This window comes from Gymnoscopelus braueri, assembly GCF_963280865.1.
Source record: "Gymnoscopelus braueri genome assembly, chromosome: 6".
In the NCBI taxonomy this organism is placed as follows: Eukaryota; Metazoa; Chordata; class Actinopteri; order Myctophiformes; family Myctophidae; genus Gymnoscopelus; species Gymnoscopelus braueri.
In genome coordinates, this window is record NC_137607.1 from 37193227 (window position 1) to 37214046 (window position 20820).

Consider the following 20820-nt stretch of genomic DNA (forward strand, 5'->3'; position numbering starts at 1 on the left):
TATGTTGTGCCAGGGACCCCCGGCCCCCAATCCCCCCATACTTGATTTGTGTTGTTAAAATGTAAAAAAAACAAAAAAATAAACAAGATTACCTATTTTTATTTTCTGCTATTTGGAAAATAGAAGAACATTTTGTTTTCATAGACCTGGTTGCTTATTATTTCTCTCGCAAAATCTGGCAACACTGTATTTGACTTCCTGATAATACATTTCCGGTGTTCTGCCTAAAACGTCCCCGCGCACTCACACAACCGTTTGCGTTTGGAACGACCACCACCAGGAAGCTGATCTGATCTGTTGTGTTGAAATTACCATGTTTTCTTGTCTAAATATATCTAGCTAACTTCATTTGGCATCACACGGTAGCGTCAGTTTGATCACAACAACATGGACAACAAGGAGTCGGGAAAGAAGGTTCCTCAGAGACGACCAACCACACGGTCGTCGATCAAAGGTTGGTTTATTATCACAAGCTTTCGGTTTCACATTCAGGTCTCTAAAATGTCCGATGTATAACAACACATTTAAAGTTGTCACCCACCGCTATTTATGGGTTTATACAGTATAGACTTTTGCTATGGATGCGCGTTGTGTTAAGAGCAAGAACAATATCAACAACAACACGTTATCTACGTTAGCAACTAACTGTCTTTTTGAAGTCACAAAAAGCCAGTTGTTGTTGACTCCAGTGGTGAAAAAAGTATTACATTGTTTTACTTAGGTAAAAGTATCAATACTATACTATATGTAGAAATAGTCTGTTACAAGTAAAAGTCCAGTATAAAAAATTTACCTGAGTAAAAGTACAGAAGTATTGGCATCTAATTATACTTAAAGTACCACAAGTAAAAGTACTCATTATGCAGACTGTCAGATTTCACAAGTTTTTAAAATGTATGAAAATCCTTTGATAATAGCAAGCTACAAGCTCACAATTGATTGATTGATGTACTTTATTTAGTAAGACATGAGAACATCAGTACATGGAAGTACAAATTCACAATACAAGGTCTACTAAACTGGAAGACTCATAAAGCACTGAGCTTGTTTAAGATGAGATCCCCATGCACACAAATCATGATGACATATAAGAGACAGACAGATACACACTACTATACAGAACGTCATACAATCAGCTTACAGGGTACTGGTATGAAGAGTGAAAAAATGTACAAGAGAAGACAAAGAAATAGGGGGGGGGGGTATTAAGACATAGACAGGGGGCATTTTCGAATTGCAGCCTCCTGAATCGCAGCCTCCCGACAACACGTCGCGTGAGCTTGTAGGGCGGCTATTTTCAAATAGCCAAAGTGTATAGGGCTGAAGTGGTACTATGTTTTATAATAATAATCATAATCTGCGAAGTAACTAGTAACTATCGTTTTCAAATAAATGCAGTGGAGTAAAAGTACAATATTTGAGGTGTAGTGGAGTAGAAGTAAAAGTACTTAAAACTGGAAATAACTCCAGTAAAGTAAAAAGTACAGTACTTGAGTAAATGTTAATACTTAGTTACACCACTGGTTGACTCATCGGTATTCAGGAAAGATACGGCTACAAGTGTAGTTTTCTCTAAGTTATTTATTAGTCTGAGTTGTTTTAGCCTGGAATCCAGACTGATTCGCTATGTTTGTCTTTTTCTCACAAAAAAAACGCAGAACGTAGCAAACTGTCTGGATCCCAGGCTTTACAGGCTAGCATTGTTTGGCTCACAATCACTGATTAAGGATGATCTCAATCACTCATGTTTTGCAGAGACCGCTGACTCGGCATCCAGAGCTCCTCTAAAGAGGAAGCGCAGATCTGGGACAGAGAAACAGATCCCAGCCATAGATGTCAACGGTTCCAAAGATGAAGACTGTGAATCAGAGAAGGATGATGGTAAGAAGAATCAGGGAATGCATTAGTAATACAGCATTTTGATAATTGTCATATCATATAGCATTGGTTCCCAAACTGGGGATCGGGACCCGCAGGGGGGGGTCCCCAAATCATTTTGGGGGGGTCCCCTGATGATTAGCTTAATGTGGAACATTTTCTCACTCAACAGCAAACCAACATACAGTATAAGTGTTTACAGGGTATCTGAACATTTCTAAAGTTAAGGACTTTTAACACATTGAATGCCAAAAACGGTCCGGACCGTTTTTGAGGGTCCAAACGAGAAGTGCCGAAAACGGTCCGGACCGTTTTTGACCCAATTCTATTTTTATACATGTGGGCCACGTGGGGCGCTAAAACGAAACTTTGACATCACCCAAGCAGTTTCTGAGAAGAAGAGGCTGGATGTGGCTCCATGTCAAAAATCCTTCCGGTCGGCGTTTTCAATGTTATCTCCTTGATTAAAAGCTTAATATCTCCATTTCTTTTTAATGTGGTGGAAACGAGCCGTTTTCGATCGGCGATCACGCTGCAATGGAGGGTCGCGTTGGAAATATTATTGTTCCAGGCGTTAGTCGGGACCCTCCGCCGTCTCGCACGCACGCTTTGTTTACATGCATTTCCGCGTCGGGGCTTCTCACAGCACGAAATGTATAACGCAAGTGGATGGAAGAAATGCTGGCACTCAACGTATAATATTTTAATAAACCTCTGGCACCCAATGTGTTAAGACCCTTTTAATACCAAATTGGCCAAATTGTCAAATATTACGTAAGAAAGAGGCAAACATTGTGAAAATAGCCGATCTACAAGCTCACAACGCCTCGCAGTGTGAGGCGTTGTGAGCTTTTAATTCGGCTATTTTCACTATTTATCTGTGGAATCGAACTAAATGTAATGCCTACAATTCCAAGTGCTTGTCAGGGTGGGGTGGGGGTGGGGGGGTCCCACTTCAAATATGATTATTTTGGGGGGGTTCGCGGCCTGAAAAATTTGGGAACCCTTGTCCTAAAGGTACTTGGTTCCAGGTCATGTAAATTCAATTTCTCCGACTAACTCAGAATCCCCCAACAAGAAGAGCAAAGTGGAGACTGAAGGAGCAACGCGTGACAGTAATGATGAAGATGAAATGGAAGTCCAGGAAAAAGATGATAATTCAGAAAATGCTGAAGACCAGGAAATGACCCAAACAGATGATTCCTGCGTTACTACTCTGCGGTGTAAGATGGTTACTTGACATTTCATTGTGGTATTTTGTATGATTAGATGTTTAGGTGATGTCATGATTAGATCATGGAACTTGTTCAAGTAGTCTTTTGAGTTTTGAAATCCGATGTGATCTAATATGACCTCGTCAATCAGACGAGTGAGAGTGATCAATTAGAGGAAATCTGTTATGAGCTGACAGAAGCTCAGCCTGTACTAGTGTTACACAATTAGTCGAAAATAATCTCGAATAAAGTCTTTAATATGTTTCACAATTATGTAATTGTAAAACTTGGCAATTAATTCAGGCATCTTATTTTGTCAGCTGCCCGTGTCGTCGCACCACTACCCAAGAGCACTCCAGCTTTGGACTCCAGCATGAACCCCTGTGTGGTGTTACAACGTCGGCCACCCATCCACGCTGAGGATCTGGCCACAGGCCGGTCAAGAACCAACAGAGGTACGGTAGTGTCTAAGTGTAAATACATCTCACATATTCTTGAAGCTTGGTTACTAACCCCTTGGTTACTATTCAACAATGTGCATCCATGAAAATGTTAACCCTGTTTTTATATTTGGTTAAGTCTTCTGTCATCTGTCTCAATCTTTGGTTGTCTGCTTAATAAGCTACTTTCTATGTTTTGAGTGTTGACTTTACTGAGTTGTATGGAAGAAACATAGGCTGTCGAGCCCTCAATACACCAATGCATTCATGTGCCCTGTGGTGCAAAGGCATACACTATAATAGTAACAGCAATAACAAGTATGATGCTGTCGAACAGTGTTGGGCAGTAACTAGGTAAAAGTCACTGTAATATTATTACTTTTCCAGTAACGTTTAATATAACTAATTACTATAATGTAATTAGTATAACATAATATTCTTACGTTAACCATTTCCCCAAAAGTAACTTGTTACAATTTTCACGAGCCTTGGTGGAATTTTGGATTAAGACGTTGTGTGTGATGTGGTTGTCATTTGATTTTGCCGGGAGTAATGCTGCGTTGCACGGGCCATAAGCCTTCAAGCAACAGCGTAGTCAGTTCGACTCCAGTCTAACCCCCCCATTTGTGAAATAGCCCCTGCTATCCCTCCTTGCAAAGGCTAAACGGCTAATCACAGAGCTCTATCTCTCTCTGCGCTCCTCTCCACCATTTTGCTGCTGTCGCCTAAAGGCCTAAAGGTAGAAGAGGGACAAAGGAGGTCAGCAATATTTTGTTGTGCCAATCCATGGGAGTACTTTAAAAACAAAAAATAAAATCTTAAACTGTATTCTGTATTCGACAGGTAGCTAGTGAAGAGAAGCTAGTATAGGGGAGATGTGCTCCCTCTTCCTAGGCTGGTACCAGCAGATGCATTTTGAACTAACTGCAGCCCAGATAGAGATGACTGACTGACTCCCATGTAAAGGGAATCATAGTAAACAATATGGGAGGAATAATAAAGGCTAATAATTGGCTTACAACCTTACAAAATGGAAGTTAGAAGTGTGATTGTACTACTGCCACACATACCTCAACAGTAAAATTGTCAGCATAACTTGAAACTGCGTTTGTAATGTGTGTTGCTTTTGTTCAGTCACATTTCTACTGCTCTGTAGTCACAGTCTAAAATGTCTCTTCAATGTTCAATTTAAAGGTCATTACACATCAGGAGCAACACGAATAAACGACATGGAAAAAGCGACGCGATTATTTCACATAAATCTTTTATTTTGGTGATGCCTCATTCTTACAGGTTGATGATTTTATTTGCGCAGAAAAATCAGCCTTGTTACGAAAAAGAATTACGTCGCTTCATTGCCTCGTAATCGTGCTCACTGTGCATCTGCGAGCTGTACTCATAACACAAACAGCAGTTTAAATGAATACGAATTAAACACAAAATAAACGCTCCCCAGTGTGTACAGACCTTAACTGAATTATTTAAACTTTGAAATTGCAACAATAATGCATGAAACGACTGATCCTTGTCATACTACTGTCACACTCTAGCTCCATTGTGTTCAGATGAAACGGATAGGGCTGTGCCTCCAACCTTCACGAGGCCTGCTCCCCAGCGCAGACCAGCAGAGAACATGTCCAAGGTCCCCAGCTCCTACAGCAGCATGGCACAGTACAGAGAGAAGATGGAGGCCAAAGCCACGAGCAATGGTAACTTAAGACTAGTGTATTTATTCATCAAAAACCTTGATTTTGAAAAAAAAGATATTACGTGTTAGATGTTTCAGCTAATTTTTAAATTCTTTAATATTGCCCAAATAAAAAATGTGAAAATAAGAATTTACAATAATAATATATATAAAATATTATGTTCTTATGCTAATAATATTTACCACACATTTGAAGATATTCCGAGGGTTTACCACCCTGACAAAAAGAGGCCCCCCACCTCTGAAGCGTCCTATGCAACACGACAACAATGTGTCAATAACATTCCTGCTAAAAGAAAACCTGAGAAAATTCTACACAAACCACAAGGTAAGAACATTTCACCGTGCGAATATTTAGTTGTCTATTTGTCAGCTGTTTGTATTTATTTTGATAAAAGTGTATTTATTTTGAAGGTGTAAAGAAGTCTGCCATCGAAGAAAGTGCTGGATCACCTTCTAGAGGTAAACTCTGACGGTTAAAAGACTTAACCCTAATGATAACTTTGGTTATGAGTAACCTGACAATTATTGTGATTATTATTAATTGAGTTATTGGTATAAAAACAATTATTATAGTGCTTTATGCAAAAACTAGAAATTGTGTGGCAAACAAAATTTTGGCTTCCGTGGCGAATTGGTGTAAAACCTTTGATATGATAGCAGATGCTGCCATTGTTTTCCAATAATGTATCTTGAATCTAGCTGTGAACTATAATATATATTTGGTGGTTAACCACATGAACCCTAGCATACCTATCCTGGGGTGAACATTTGTCGAAAATAGTACATCTACAATCTCCCAACGCATCACACTTCGATGCATTGTGAATTTGTAGATCTGCTGTTTTCGGCAAAGAGATTGATTGATTGAATTCAATTCAATTTCAGACATTGTTAAAAAGACAAAGAATGCATTAAATAAACATAATAAAACTTAACATAAGATAACATAAACATACGAAAAACATGTAACACAATAGTGCTAAAAAAGGGCATAGGATGAAGTTTAAAATGTATCTAGTCCTACCCCTTCTTGCTCCTACTATTTATCAATCAAGTAACATTGAAAATGTTATGTATGTAATAATGTAGCCCATGGGAACCAACTAAGTATAGGGTTTTAAGTGGGTTGAGTTGAATTGTGGCAGCCGCCGCAGCCCTATTTGTAACCACACTCTAACTTTCATGTTACGTCTCATGTCCAACTACGTTCCACAGGGTGCATATGGTGGTTGGTTTTCATGTTACTGCTACTCGGCTCTGCAGCTCTCTTGGCCTACAAGTTCCAAGCACTCCATCAGCATGCAGATGGCAGAGAGAGTACATCCAGATCCGTGGCGCTAGACGGGTTTGCTGCTCACTTGTCGGCGCTAGAGGCCCAGTTCCCTAGCCAGCGTGCTGAGCTGTGGAAAAGGAGCAGGATCCACCTAGGCAAGCATCTCCAAATGGACCAGCCGACTGAGCCCGTCAGCCTCCTCCTGACTGCAGGTCGTAAGGCAGAGAAGACTCTGCACTGCCTGGCCGGAGGCCTGGCCTCTGCCTACTCCTCCGCCCTCAACGCCTCCGTCCTCCACATTGACGGAGCCAGTAAAGCCCACCTGGACAGTGACGAGGTCAAGCTGGACATTGACAACCAGCTGCGGGGAGCTTTCGAAGGGGACAAGCCCGTGGCTGTCATCCACCGATTCGAGGAGCTGCCACCGGGCTCCACCCTCATCTTCTACCGTTACTGTGACCACGAGACTGCTGCCTACAAGCAGGTGTTCTTGGCCTTCACGGTGCTGCTTCCCCAAGAAGAGGTGCAGGAGCAGAAGAGCCTGAAGGATGTTGAGGAGATGGTGCACGATTACATTACCGAACGCTTCGTGGGCACTGACAAACAGACTGAGTTCAACGAGATGGATGTGAACAAGCTCAGTGGACTGTGGAGCCGCATTTCACACCTTATCCTGCCAGTGGCTGCAGAGGACGAGGTAGAGCAGAAGGGATGCCAGTGAACTAGCCTCTCGAGCCAGACTGTAGGCTCACACTTTTCTAATGCTTCCGCCTAAACAGTCTATTTAACAGAAGCGATGAATTTGAGAAGGAGTTTATTTTTGTCTTTCCAGTTGCACAATTTGTACTGTAAATCAAATTTGTTGAAGCATATTTAATAGCTTGCTGCTTAGTAGAAATGAAAATCCAAAAATGTATTTTTAAGATATTTAAAAATCTATTTTGGTGAACCGAAATGACGAACACATAACATCTTCCATTATCGGCATTCAGGAGGCACAGTTACAGACTATCATTCAGAGTTGGTGGAATGGTTGTCTGGCTTCAGTGAACTGAACTGGCAACTTTGAGGATGTCAGACTCAGGATACCGCTTCAAATGAGCTTTGTTCCTCTAGTCTCCCTGAAGGAGTTCTAGAGAAAAGAGCTGAAATATCAGAAAGGTGATGTGGAGGTTTGCCTTCTGTGTAGTCGAACCCCACCATTGGACATTGAGGCGAAATATTTGAAGGTTGCATGTGCGCCCCTCTCAGGTTAATATATTATTATATACCTATGTTTGCAGACCAATGTTACAATTAGGCATAACTGTATTATATACCACTCTTGTTCTGTACTTCATCTTCATGGCAGTAAATCCAGAAGACATTTGACAACCAATGTGAGGTACCGTACAGCAGGCGTTGTTTTTTTTCCATATCCAGAGTTTGTTCATGACATGAGCTCAATTCTTTTTTTATACAAAGTATCCCATTATGGTTTATCTTGTCTGTTTATTTTGTCTGAATTACAAACTGATAGCACCTTGTTCAACCACTTTGTAAGGGATAACTTTTCAATCATGTAGAAGAGTTTGATCTACGTACCAGTAGATAATTTCATTCCATCCCTTGTGTAAAAAAATTGCTTTGCTTTTGCTCTAGTACTGTATCTTCTGATTTTAACCTTCATTCTAGTTGCTACTGATTCCATGCTGCATTTGGTAAGTATATTTGTGATGCTGTTTTATGGATTGGAGTGTTTTTAAACCTCTGTATATGTATTTTTGTGACACTGTTCACACAATGTTTATTCTTTACTTCTGACATGAAGAGCTCTGAAACTAATTTAGCTGGGGATATAATATGACATTTACAAATGTAGTATTTGATATGGTAATATTTGACTAAATCCTAGTCAGCAAATCACAAATTGTGCCTTACATTCTCACACAGAGATTATTTTGACATTCACTGTGAACTACTTGATTATGGCAATATCAGGTTTTCCACATATTTCAACATGAAAAAAATACTTGAGGAATAAAAAGTACTTATGGTAGTGCAGATATGTTAATACAATATAATAGCACATCTGCAGTGGTTGAATGTGGTCTCCCCTACTCCATGTAGAACCTGGTATTGGGTATGACAATGTCAAGTGAAGTTATTTGAAGCAGACGCCGCACCGGATTGGACACTTGATGCACCGACATCTTTATTGTAGTTCAGTCATCGTTGCAGTTGCCTCTCGGTCTGGAGAGAGAGAGACAATAGGCATGATGAAACTTATGGAACGTAGCTTTAAATGGTTTGACCATTTCCCCACTCCTTCACACTTTTGTCTCTGACATATTGAGATGTTTTTTTTTGTGTGATTTTGCTCATATGAGTACATGTTTAGTTGTGAATAATTTCTCAATAAAGATTATTTTGGTACTTGCCAGTGTTAATGCATTTGTATAAACCAGGGTTGAAGTTTCTCAGTGGGCAAAAAGATGTGTTCATTTGTTAGGATCACAGCTAGTCTTCCTGGGATCTACATAAAAAAATATATTAATACATGCACTCACATTGCGCACAAATCAACATTTGAAAACACGAACAACGGGCACAAGCAAGTTACAAAAAGAGGCGAAAGATGAGTCATTTACAAGGCAATCTGGGAACCCAAAGCCAAATGAGAATGAAAAACAGTGCCCTCTGCTGTTCTGATCTGCTACACCCATGTGTCTGTTCTGTATCTTGCCCAGAGATTTGTTTTCTAGGCATTGCCTCACTTGAGCTGACACTATGCTGTTGTTTTGCCAAACTCACAAATATCAGAAGTCAATATTTTCAAATCACTAACAGGGGGAACCAAAACAAAGCGACGCCGAAAAGCCAGAACCCACCACACCTGGAACCAAGTTTTCTTTTCAGTAGGCGTGGCCTAGACCGGATCACACGGGCCATTTAATAATGAATACCAGGCTTTCCTCCGAGGTGGAAAGTCTGGTTATGCGAGGTTACCTTTACAGTAAGTTAAGACAGACGTAGGGTCCGGCAGTGCCGACATTTATCCTGATTTAACTCATCTCTTGGACCGTTAAATAGAGTGCTACTTTTTGAAGACATCTGAAGACATTGTTGTGCTAACACGACCCATTTCAGCCATAATAAGACCGAATAACGACGACATGGACCAAACTTCCACACCTTCTTCCACACATTCCACACATTCTTAGCTCCATCTCGAAAGTCATGGAAAAAATAGTCTATGAACAGGTCGATAAGTATCTTGCCGAAAAAAATCTAATCTACAAATTCCAATCTGGCTTCAGAACAAACCACTCCACTGACACATGCCTTCTCTATTTGAACGACTATCAAACAAGATGTCGACAAGGGCAAATATTGCGGCATGGTCATGCTGGACCTCCAGAAGGCCTTTGACACCGTCAATCACCCAATTATGATCAATAAGCTCAAAGCAATAGGTTTTGATGATACGTCAGTGAACTGGATGAGATCCTACCTGGAAGGGAGGGAGCAAGTGGTGGAAGTAAACGGCACCCAGTCCCCCCCCCTCCCTGTGACTTGTGGTGTCCCACAAGGAAGTATACTAGGACCTTTACTGTTCCTGATATATGTGAATGACATGTCATCGGCCTGCGACTGCAAGCTGTTCCTGTTCGCAGATGACTCGGCCCTGCTAGTCTCGGACAGGGACAGGCTGCAGGTTGAGAAAACTCTCAGCTCCGAACTCAACAAGATCTGCATCTGGCTCTCTGACAACAAACTTTCATTACACCTGGGTAAAACTGAATCCATCCTCTTTGGGTCCAGTCCTAACCTTAGCAAGGCAGAGAGTTTCACGATCAAAGTGGGTGATGATGTCATCAAAAGAAAGGATGAAATTACCTACCTGGGCTCCATCTTGGAGGCAAACCTCTCTGGTAACAAAAACGCCGAAAAAGTGATCAAAAATGTCAACCAAACAACACGCTATTTGTGGAGGATTGATCGCCTAGTCAGTAAGAATACTCTGAAGATTCTTGCAGGGGCCCTCATTCAAGGTCATTATGATTATGCATGCACTTCATGGTATCACAACACCTCCAAGGCCTTAAAAACAAGGCTCCAAACATCCCAAAACAAACTTGTAAGGCTACTTCTTGGCCTCAATCACAGAACCCATCTAACCCCTGCTCATTTTGCTAGGATTGGATGGCTTAGGGTTGAGGACAGAGTACAGCAACTTGCTATGGGCCTGGTCTTCAAGATACACCACAACATTAGGATCCCCCTGTATTTGTCAAAATACTTCCAAAATGTTAATGCAGTCCATGATCATAACACCAGAGGCAGCTCCACAAATCATGTTCAACCCAGATTTGGCTCAACTAAGGGTATGAACTCGTTCTCATGCTATTCATCAAAAATGTGAATGCCCTACCAAAAGGAGTGGGGAATATAGGACCTAACCTAAAACCTAACCCTAACCATAACCTTAGTGGGGGAACATAGGTCCGGGGAACATAGGTATGACCCCGTAAAACCCTACTCACTTTCAAAACTGCCCTAAAGATACACCTTCAGGAGGCTGCAATTCGAAAATGGCCCCTGTCTAAGTCTTAACCTACCCCCCCCCCTTCATTTTCCTCTTTTGTATGTGTATATATATATATATATATATATATATATATATATATATATATATATATATATATATATATATTTTTTTTTTTCCTCTCGTCATACCAGTAACCTTAAAGCTGATTGTATGACATTCTGTATAGTAGTGTGTATATCTGTCTGCCTCTTATATTTCATCATGATTTGTGTGCATGGGGTTCTCATCTTAAACAAGCTTAGTGCTTAATGAGGGTTTCCAGTTTAGTAGACCTTGTATTGTGAATTTGTACTTCCATGTACTGTCATGTACTATTCTCATGTCTTTCCAAATAAACTACATCAATCAATCAATCAATCACCAGAGGTGACGGCTCCACCTGTTAGCATTAGCAACCAGCTTGTTAATGTTGTTGAGACTTCACGTGGACCAGCTGATGATGAGACTGGAGAAGATTCACTCATACTTCAGGAGATTAGACAGGGTATCAAGTTGATACAAATTGGACTCTAAAACTGTGACTAAATCAATCGTTCCATTTCTGGACTGAAGGGTTTAATTGATGGTGTGAGTGCACACGCATTACCAAGGCTGAAGAACGCATCAGCACAGCCGAGGACAGTGAAGTGCCAGAGGGCAGTGAAGGAACCGACCCTAGCCGTTTCTTCACTGAATTGATTCCATCCATTTTTAGTAAGGAACACTTTACCGAACCTAGCCCCATTATGAACCTCTGCCTCCGCTATACAGCTGCGGAGGGAGAGGTTCGTAATGGGGCTATACCGAACCATTGACATTTGAATGTGTTGTGTTGTATGTGTACTTTTGTAAAAAAAATAAATAATAAAAATAAATATGACTAATTACTAAAACAGAGCTAGTAAAATAGCACGCATCCCCTGGACACGCCCTCCTCAGTCTTTCCCCAAAACAAAGTTTTGTAAAAAATAAATAAAAAAATCCATGACTATAAAGTGCTGTAAATAACGTTTAACAATTTAACATGATCGTTACCTGTCACAGATGTGTTGTAATAACTCCTGATCCAAATGCTCAGGGAAATAAATATGTCAATAAATCCACATCGATGATTTTACGATAAGAACATGTTATTGTGTCTCCGTCAGTGTTGCCAGATACTGTGAGAAATAAGCAACCCAGGTCCAGGTAAAACAATCCAAAAGCAGTGGTGGAAAGTAACTAAGTGTACAATTTTGAGTTTTTGTTTTGTTTACTTCTACTCCATCTCGGATACAAATTGTACTTTTACTCCACTACATTTATTTGAAAACTTACTAGTAACTAAAAATGACATTGTAGATTTTGATTGTTATTGCAAAACATACACCCACTTCGGCCATTTGAAAATAGCTGATCTACAAGCTCACTTTTTCCACCACTGCTGCTCAAAAGAAGCAACTGCAACTACACTTTAGAAACAAGCCCCAGAAACATAGGCTTTTCCCCTCAAACCAGCACGCTTGCCCAAAAAAACGTCCTCAACAAACAACTACACAGAAAAACAACCCCAAAGTCGCTTATAATAAGCGGACATGGCAACACTGATGACAGCAGCGATGCTAAAACCAAACGCTTCATGTATGCTTCGCTGCACGACGGTGTCGCGTACCGAAAATAGCAGACTTACAAGACCACACACCATGTGGGATTGTAGGTCTGCTATTTTCGAACGCTTCATTGTTCATCCAGAGTACTGAGCGTTTTACTTTCGCTATCAACGTCTGGATCTGAACACAAATCGCTTTTTGAGTTGTAGTGTCCACATCCGGGTCTGGAACGGATACGGAAACCGCCTGTGTGCGTTCACGAATGTGCGCCTGGAAATGACCGGATACCAGTAGGCGGGCTCTAGACCGGATACGAGCTCTGAATCGAAACAGAGTTGCTACGTCTGAACACATCTGTGGGAAGCCTGGTGATGGTGTAAAGTAATTAAGTACTATGTACTCAAGTGCTGTACTTATAAGAACAATTTTGAGGTATTTTTTACTTATACTGAGTATTTACAAATTTTGAAAATGTTCTACTGTGCATTTTTACAGCACCTTGTAAATAGTTCGGCTTGTTTTTCTAGACCTGGTTGCTTATTTCTCTCACAAAATATGGCAACACTGGCGGCGACGCAGAAAGTATTATGGCAGGGCTGTAATATTTATCATTCTAACACAACGTTCTTATCGTAAAATCATCTCTGTGGATTTATTGACATATTTATTTCCCTGATCATTTGGGACCAGCAGATATTACAACACATCTGTGACAGGTAACGATCATTTAAATATGTTAAATGAAAAAAGAAATATATTATTTTTTAGGCTACTTTGATTTGGGGAATATTTGGGCAAAGACGACACAAGCGTCATGGCGCTACTTTTTTTTGAAAATCTTACATTTACAACCAGTACATCTACATAAACGTTCAGATTTCAAATATAAAGTGCTTACACCAAAGCCACTGATGTTACAAGTTAAAGCGCCTGGGTCTAAGTACCCAAATCCGTCCGTATTGTTTAATAAAAAGCGTTTTAATCTGATCTCCAGCCATTTATTTTTATTTTCATTATTTGTTTTTTTGGTACTTAGACCCGTGCGTTTTAACTTGTACCATCCGTGGCCGTGGTGGCAGCACTTTATATTTGAAATCTGAACGTTAATGTTGATTTACTGGTTGTAAATGTAACATTTTCCAAAAACAGGAACATAACTGTCTGTCATGGTATGACAGTCATGTTTCAGGGCTAGGGAAAGACTGAGAAGGGCGTGTCCAGGCCTCTAGGGGATGCATGCTATTTTAGTAGCCTTGGATGGCGAGGCGTTTAGTGAGTTCTCTCTAACGCTCTGAAAATTCCACTGCCGTGCGAGGTCTCCAACTTTAGTAAAAATAAACACAACTATTTAGTTACTCATACAAAAAAACACATTTTTGTGTTGTTGAAAGTCTATTCTCCAGGGTGGGGAGCCTTTCAGCACCCCACCTTCTCTGTGTAATACACTTTTTAGGAAAGAAAATAAAATATGTCCGCCAGATGGAAATTATTTTAATTACTCACCTGCGCCCTCTACAGATCTGGTCAATATACATTACCATTGACCAGATTTGTAGACATTTACTTTCCCATCGTGGAGAATGGTCTTTCAACAACACAAAACTGAATTTTTTTTTAATGAATAGCTAAATCGTTACCTTTATTTTGACTAAATTTGGAGACCTCGCACAGTGGCATTTTCAGTCCATTTCAAGTGCCTGTCAGGGTGGGGGTCCCCAGTTCAAATATGATTATTTTGGAGGGTCCCCAGTTAAAATATGATTATTTTGGAGGGTCCCCAATTCAGATTATTTTGACGGGTCGCGGCCTGAAAAGGTTGAGAACCACTGTAGTCGGGGAGGTAGGTCCCCTTGCACCCGAATGGCACTTTTAAAAAAAACACTAATGGTGTATAGTTTTTTTTTTTTACAAATCTCTTTATTATTTTTTCAGACAATAAACAAGGGCATCATGACAATAAAATGAAAACAAAGAGGTCTGATTTTTTTGACAAAACAAAAACAAAAACAAAACAAAACAACAATACACAGCACAACAAACCAAACAGTAAAATGGATACAGTAATCAATGTAAATTTTAAACGTGAGACATAGAAAATAATAATAAAGTAAACAGACAGGACAAACAACAGACAAGACACTCATTCATACCAGGGAACAGGAGGGGAAAGAAGGGGGTGGGGGGGGGAGGGGAGGTTGTTTCTCTGCACAGAACATTAATTTATGAGTTATTTTTCATAGTAGGGAAGTCAATGAGGTCCAGAAAGGTTATAAAATTTAGTGGAACATATTAAGAAGTCATTGAGGGAGAACCAATGTAGTCTCGACATCAAGAGAGACACTAATTTGTGAGTTCTTCCACCATAGTAAGGGTGTCAATGTGGTCCAGAAAAGGTTGCCAAATTTTGTGAAACATCTTCAAAGAGCCGCTAAGGGAGAACCTGATCCTCTCAAACCATCTTTGTTTTGGTGAGTAGCAAAAGTGTATTTTTCTTTTTTACTGCAGACGAGAGGCTGCGCAACCACGATGCGAGGGGAAAGAATCGAAAGTACCATAGCGTTAAGGAGAACTCCTTCTAACGCTATGGACCAGAGCTAAAGTACCATAGCGTTAAGGAGAACTCCTTCTAACGCTATGGACCAGAGCTAAAGTACCATAGCGTTAAGGAGAACTCCGTTCTAACACTATGGACCAGAGCTAAAGTACCATAGCGTTAAGGAGAACTCCTTCTAACACTATGGACCAGAGCTAAAGTACCATAGCGTTAAGGAGAACTCCTTCTAACACTATGGACCAGAGCTAAAGTACCATAGCGTTAAGGAGAACTCCTTCTAACGCTAGGGACCAGAGCTAGACAGGGATAACTTCGTGAGCAGTGTTCAGTCAGCAAATATAACGGAGCAAATATAAGACTTCCGGTGGACGATCTCTTCAGAATAAGAGTACCCTCTAGAGTAAAAAGAAACCATTGAAAACCATTGAAAAACGGTTCATTTGCACATTAAAACTATAAATTAAGCATTTAAACGAAGCTATATATCACATATTATGTTTCTGTGTAACAAAAACGGATTTAAAACATAAATTATTTATCTAAATTGATAGATGCTGTTCAAAGGAGTGCATAGCCTATACAAATTGGACACTGGACAGGAGACGGTGCTTAGTGCCGGAACTTCTGAGGTACGCACGCGTTCGGGGAGACCCCCTCTACACAGCCACACTCTCCGCTAAGCGGCACTAAGGTGTAAAAAAAAGTGGCGGGCCGTCCAGTGAGGTCAAGGGTCAGAAAAGGGCCCTTTTCAGTGCATAGCCTATACAAATTGGACACTGGACAGGAGACGGTGCTTAGTGCCGGAACTTCTGAGGTACGCACGCGTTCGGGGAGACCCCCTCTACACAGCCACACTCTCCGCTAAGCGGCACTAAGGTGTAAAAAAAAGTGGCGGGCCGTCCAGTGAGGTCAAGGGTCAGAAAAGGGCCCTTTTCAGTGCATAGCCTATACAAATTGGACACTGGACAGGAGACGGTGCTTAGTGCCGGAACTTCTGAGGTACGCACGCGTTCGGGGAGACCCCCTCTACACAGCCACACTCTCCGCTAAGCGGCACTAAGGTGTAGAAAAAAGTGGCGGGCCGTCCAGTGAGGTCAAGGGTCAGAAAAGGGCCCTTTTCAGTGCATAGCCTATACAAATTGGACACTGGACAGGAGACGGTGCTTAGTGCCGGAACTTCTGAGGTACGCACGCGTTCGGGGAGACCTCCTCTACACAGCCACACTCTCCGCTAAGCGGCACTAAGGTGTAAAAAAAAGTGGCGGGCCGTCCAGTGAGGTCAAGGGTCAGAAAAGGGCCCTTTTCAGTGCATAGCCTATACAAATTGGACACTGGACAGGAGACGGTGCTTAGTGCCGGAACTTCTGAGGTACGCACGCGTTCGGGGAGACCCCCTCTACACAGCCACACTCTCCGCTAAGCGGCACTAAGGTGTAGAAAAAAGTGGCGGGCCGTCCAGTGAGGTCAAGGGTCAGAAAAGGGCCCTTTTCAGTGCATAGCCTATACAAATTGGACACTGGACAGGAGACGGTGCTTAGTGCCGGAACTTCTGAGGTACGCACGCGTTCGGGGAGACCCCCTCTACACAGCCACACTCTCCGCTAAGCGGCACTAAGGTGTAGAAAAAAGTGGCGGGCCGTCCAGTGAGGTCAGGGGTCAGAAAAGGGCCCTTTTCAGTGCATAGCCTATACAAATTGGACTGAAAATATAGCCTGCTGTGTCATTGGATGCTTTTGTCATGATATGCCATTGCTGGTCTTTACACGTGTACAATGACACATATGGTGACTTGTCAAAAAATGCACAAATGCTGGACACAGCATAATCATTTTGGTGGTACAGACAGGAGAGAGTGAACGTTTTGGGAATTTCTGCACCAGATCTTAGCAGGAGAAGTAAAGTCTGTGGGCTGTGAATTACTTGATAGGTTGATAAGCTTAAGTCCTGCTTACATGTTTCACATTGGTCAAGTTGAGCAGAACATATTTTGGCAACTGTGTCCAAGATGCCTTTTTGTGACACTTCAAGTGGCTGCACTATGAGTTCTGATATGTTCTTTCTAGATGGTACGGCCTGGTCACCACATTGAGTACAAATATAGCGACCAAGACTTTTAAGGCAAAGCAGGTCATTTCCAAGGAAAGGAGCCCCAAGTGTGTCATTCACAAAGCTGTTTAATATGTGGTACACGTCTGTCATAGAAAATTGCCGAGACACTAATGACACCACCTGAGTGTTGGCAAGTTTCTCAAGCGCTCTTTTAAACAATGCTGGGGACTGCGCTGCTGCTGCTGCTGCTGCAAGCCGTGTGTGACATTTTTGGAAAGCAGATGTCTGTTTTAGAAATGTTAGTATTGGTAATGGTATGGCTTCACACATATTGTGATTTGGTCTTTCATTGCAAAAAAACACATCCACACCATGGCCAATATCTTCCAAATTGTCCTCTATTGTGATAACAGCATTAAGTGATGCATCATTACATTTCACATAGAAATAAATGTACCCATGTGGTTTTGCCAATTGCAATGCATTTGCTGGTTGAAGGATGTTTATATTTGTATCATCTGCTCTAATTACAACATTGTCATAAAGCAAATGTGCCCAGAAGTGTCCGGCTTTGGCCACTGAGCCTACATGACAAATGATTGAGCCCAACTTATACTTAATTTTACTGCTGTCACGAATGGGAATTTCGATTATATCAGATGGGACTACAGGCGTGTGGAGCACCGTCCCACCATTATCAACACGGGACACAGAAAGAGTAATGACATCAGGAGCATCAATCCAACATATTTGTCTCTTCATTTCTGAACCACATGCTGTACATCTCTGTTGACCTTCACCTTCCATGATTGTGTGTTCGAAAAGAGAATTGAGGGACTCACATTTCTGTGTCAGCGGTAATGCAAAAACAGTAGGCGCGCATGAAATGCTTTCAACTTTCGATGCACATTTTTTACAGATGTCTGTATGTTTTGCCATAGCAGTTGTTTGGACACTACAATCATGCAACCAGATTAATAATTTGTGTATCAAATCTAGTGGGTCATTGTGCATTGACAAGGACAACGCTGGGATGCTCTTGACTAATTCTTGAGTGACACCATGGATTGTTTTAGCATCAAATGTGTGCCCTGGATTTTGAAAAAACGCTTGGATGAGAGCTGCTAAATTCCCTGGCATTGATGACATCGCAACCATATAAGTAGGTGTCAACTGTTTCAATTTATCTTGTACTACTTGCAGATGCAGTATCGATTGTAGGGTTGCATTTAGCCAACAATTACTCTCATTATTTGCAAACCTGCATATACTATTGCATATTTCCTCATTTGTGCCTCTGTTTTGTGCCTTTGTTTTGTCTGGCACACTTGCTGAGCTGTCATTTTGTAAGAAAATCTTTGAATTTGCTTGTGGCTTATTTTGATAAGAGCGTCTCAGCTGTGGCGGCAGAGTTCTCTTTTTGTTCCAATCTTCTACAGGTGGTGGGTGTGGACGCTGTGATGCCTGTGATATCCTGTAGCCTACTTTGGCAATGAAATCTATGGCTGACTGCTTGTATAGTGAGCGTATGCGCTGTATACATTCGTCAATTCTGTGTTTCTCATTTCGTAAAAGCAACACTTTTGTGTTTTTGAACATGGCCTCACTAATAGCTGTGCTTTTCTTACCATGGTTTATTTGTGCAGCATAGGCTCCAGAGAATCGCTGCAAATCACCTGAGAGTAGATCTGACCATATTGGAATAGTTGGGAGGAAGTTTGAGAACAGTTTGTTTAAAATAGTTTCTCCATGGTATTGATTTTCACCTGTGTCATTGCTGGTTTTAATTGTATTATTGGCTGTAGCCCTTAGTTGTTCAAAATAGTCTTTGAAGGGAGATGTACCTTCACAAACATCAGCAGTCAAGTCAAATATATCATCAACCGCAGTGTCATATGAATTGTCTTGTCGATCATGCTCTTTATCAATAATTCCTGCAATTCCAGGCAGCTTCTGTGTTTCATCCTCAATGCGGCCAAGACTAGCTGCCACCTCGCTATACATATACATATACGTATACGTATATATATATATATATACATATATATTATATTCAATGGTATTTGGGCTTTGTGCTCTAAAGAAATTGAGGGGAAAAAACACCATGCCATGACAAACACACACACACACACACACACACACACACACACACACACACACACACACACACACACACACACACACACACACACACACACACACACACACACACACACACACACTGTATTGTATTGTTAAATATGTTTATAAACCCCCCACATGTTACACCTGTACAAGCTACTATTATTATTTATAGAAAGGGGATTGCCATCTTTGGCATTCCAATTTAAATCTGAAACCTGTTTACAGTCTAATCACAGTGGTTAAACATGGGTGTATGGAAAATGTGCTAAGTGCCCATTGAATGTGGATCAAAGGCCAATTTCAATAACGACCTGTTAGGGCGTAGGCTAATTCTTATAAATACATCCATCAATGCAGTGGTGGAAAAAGTACTAAAATGTTTTACTTAAGTAAAAGTATCAATACTGCAATGTAGAAATACTCTGCAAAAGTAAAAGTCCTGAATTCTAAATGTAATTAAGTAAAAGTACTGGTATCAAAATGTAATTAAATATACAAATATTTGCTTGTAGATCGGCTATTTTCAAATTGCCAAAGTTTAAATAGGGCTGAAGTGGTCTTGTATAAATATAAAAATCTTTTGCTTGTAGATCGGCTATTTTCAAATTTCCAAAGTTTAAATAGGGCTGAAGTAATTATAATCAAAAATATACAAAGTAACAAGTAACTAGTATAATATCTGCCTCTGAAATGTAGTGGAGTAGTACTTAGTTACTTTCCACCACTGTATACGTGTATTTTTCAAAATGCATAGTACAGTAATTGATTACATGTACTTAGTTACTTTCCACCACTGTATAAATGTCTTTTTCGAAATGCATGTATGTCTTTCATAAAACATTAAATGCGATGCTCTTACTTTGAAGGCAACCGGAAACCTTATATTTGCTAGCTCAGAAACCGGATGTGTTATATTTGCTACCGGAACGGAGCTAACTTCGTGAGTGTCTGGTAGGCTACAGCTCTTGTGTCCTCTGCTAAGCGATTAACCTTTTCACACTCCATGGCTTTTCTCGAGTAGCCTAATGTTATGCAAAGCAGCCAGGTTAAGGCCATTGTTTAAGGTGTTAAAGACGGCTCGCCGCTGACGGTGCGTGCTCGCGCTTGCATGTGGAGCCCCCAGCCCCCATAGTAGCTTCAGAGTTAAGGGGTCGCGACCCCCTGAGCACCCCCTACAGCTCATCCCTGGGCGTGACACGTTGTGAGCTTGTAGATCGGCTATTTTTGGCATTAAGGTAAAAAAACATGGCATTCACATGAAATCCTAAATGTTGATGAACGCACTAGTATAAAATACAGAATGGATTGTTGCCTCATGGATGGTTTTAGGATGAATGAGCAACATCTGACACAATGTAGAATGTGAATACATTATGACTTATACAACATCTGACAGAAGGTAAATGGTGCATTTATAT

The 20820-nt window shown here is 40.9% G+C and overlaps 2 protein-coding genes and 1 long non-coding RNA gene across 7 annotated transcripts in view; 2 read left to right on the forward strand and 1 right to left on the reverse strand.

Annotated features, from left to right (window-relative positions):
• The first annotated feature begins 228 nt into the window (after positions 1 to 228).
• On the forward strand, positions 229 to 8934 carry LOC308087096 (torsin-1A-interacting protein 2-like). The gene is made up of 8 exons (XM_080430784.1): positions 229 to 454; positions 1756 to 1881; positions 2943 to 3101; positions 3413 to 3547; positions 5083 to 5241; positions 5437 to 5568; positions 5655 to 5702; positions 6459 to 8934. The coding sequence occupies exons 1-8, from the start codon at positions 388 to 390 to the stop codon at positions 7235 to 7237; spliced, it is 1605 nt and encodes a 534-aa protein (XP_080286910.1). The 5' UTR covers positions 229 to 387; the 3' UTR covers positions 7238 to 8934.
• LOC308087099 lies at positions 8637 to 12240 on the reverse strand. Its single transcript, XR_013933279.1, has 3 exons — positions 12122 to 12240; positions 8937 to 9031; positions 8637 to 8748 (listed from the first exon to the last, which is right to left on the reverse strand). It is a non-coding gene; the product is annotated as an uncharacterized lncRNA (long non-coding RNA).
• Positions 12241 to 13239: 999 nt separating this feature from the next.
• Positions 13240 to 20820, forward strand: part of LOC308087097 (torsin-1A-interacting protein 2-like) — a 21323-nt gene continuing 13742 nt past the window's right edge. For 4 of the 5 annotated variants that reach the window (XR_013933278.1, XM_080430787.1, XM_080430786.1 and 1 more), the window contains exon 1: positions 13240 to 13391. The gene's annotated coding sequence lies outside the window, so the exon portion shown is untranslated. Of the gene's footprint in view, positions 13392 to 18417; positions 18441 to 20820 lie in introns of those variants that run through there. The other variant, XM_080430788.1, reaches the window with a different exon arrangement.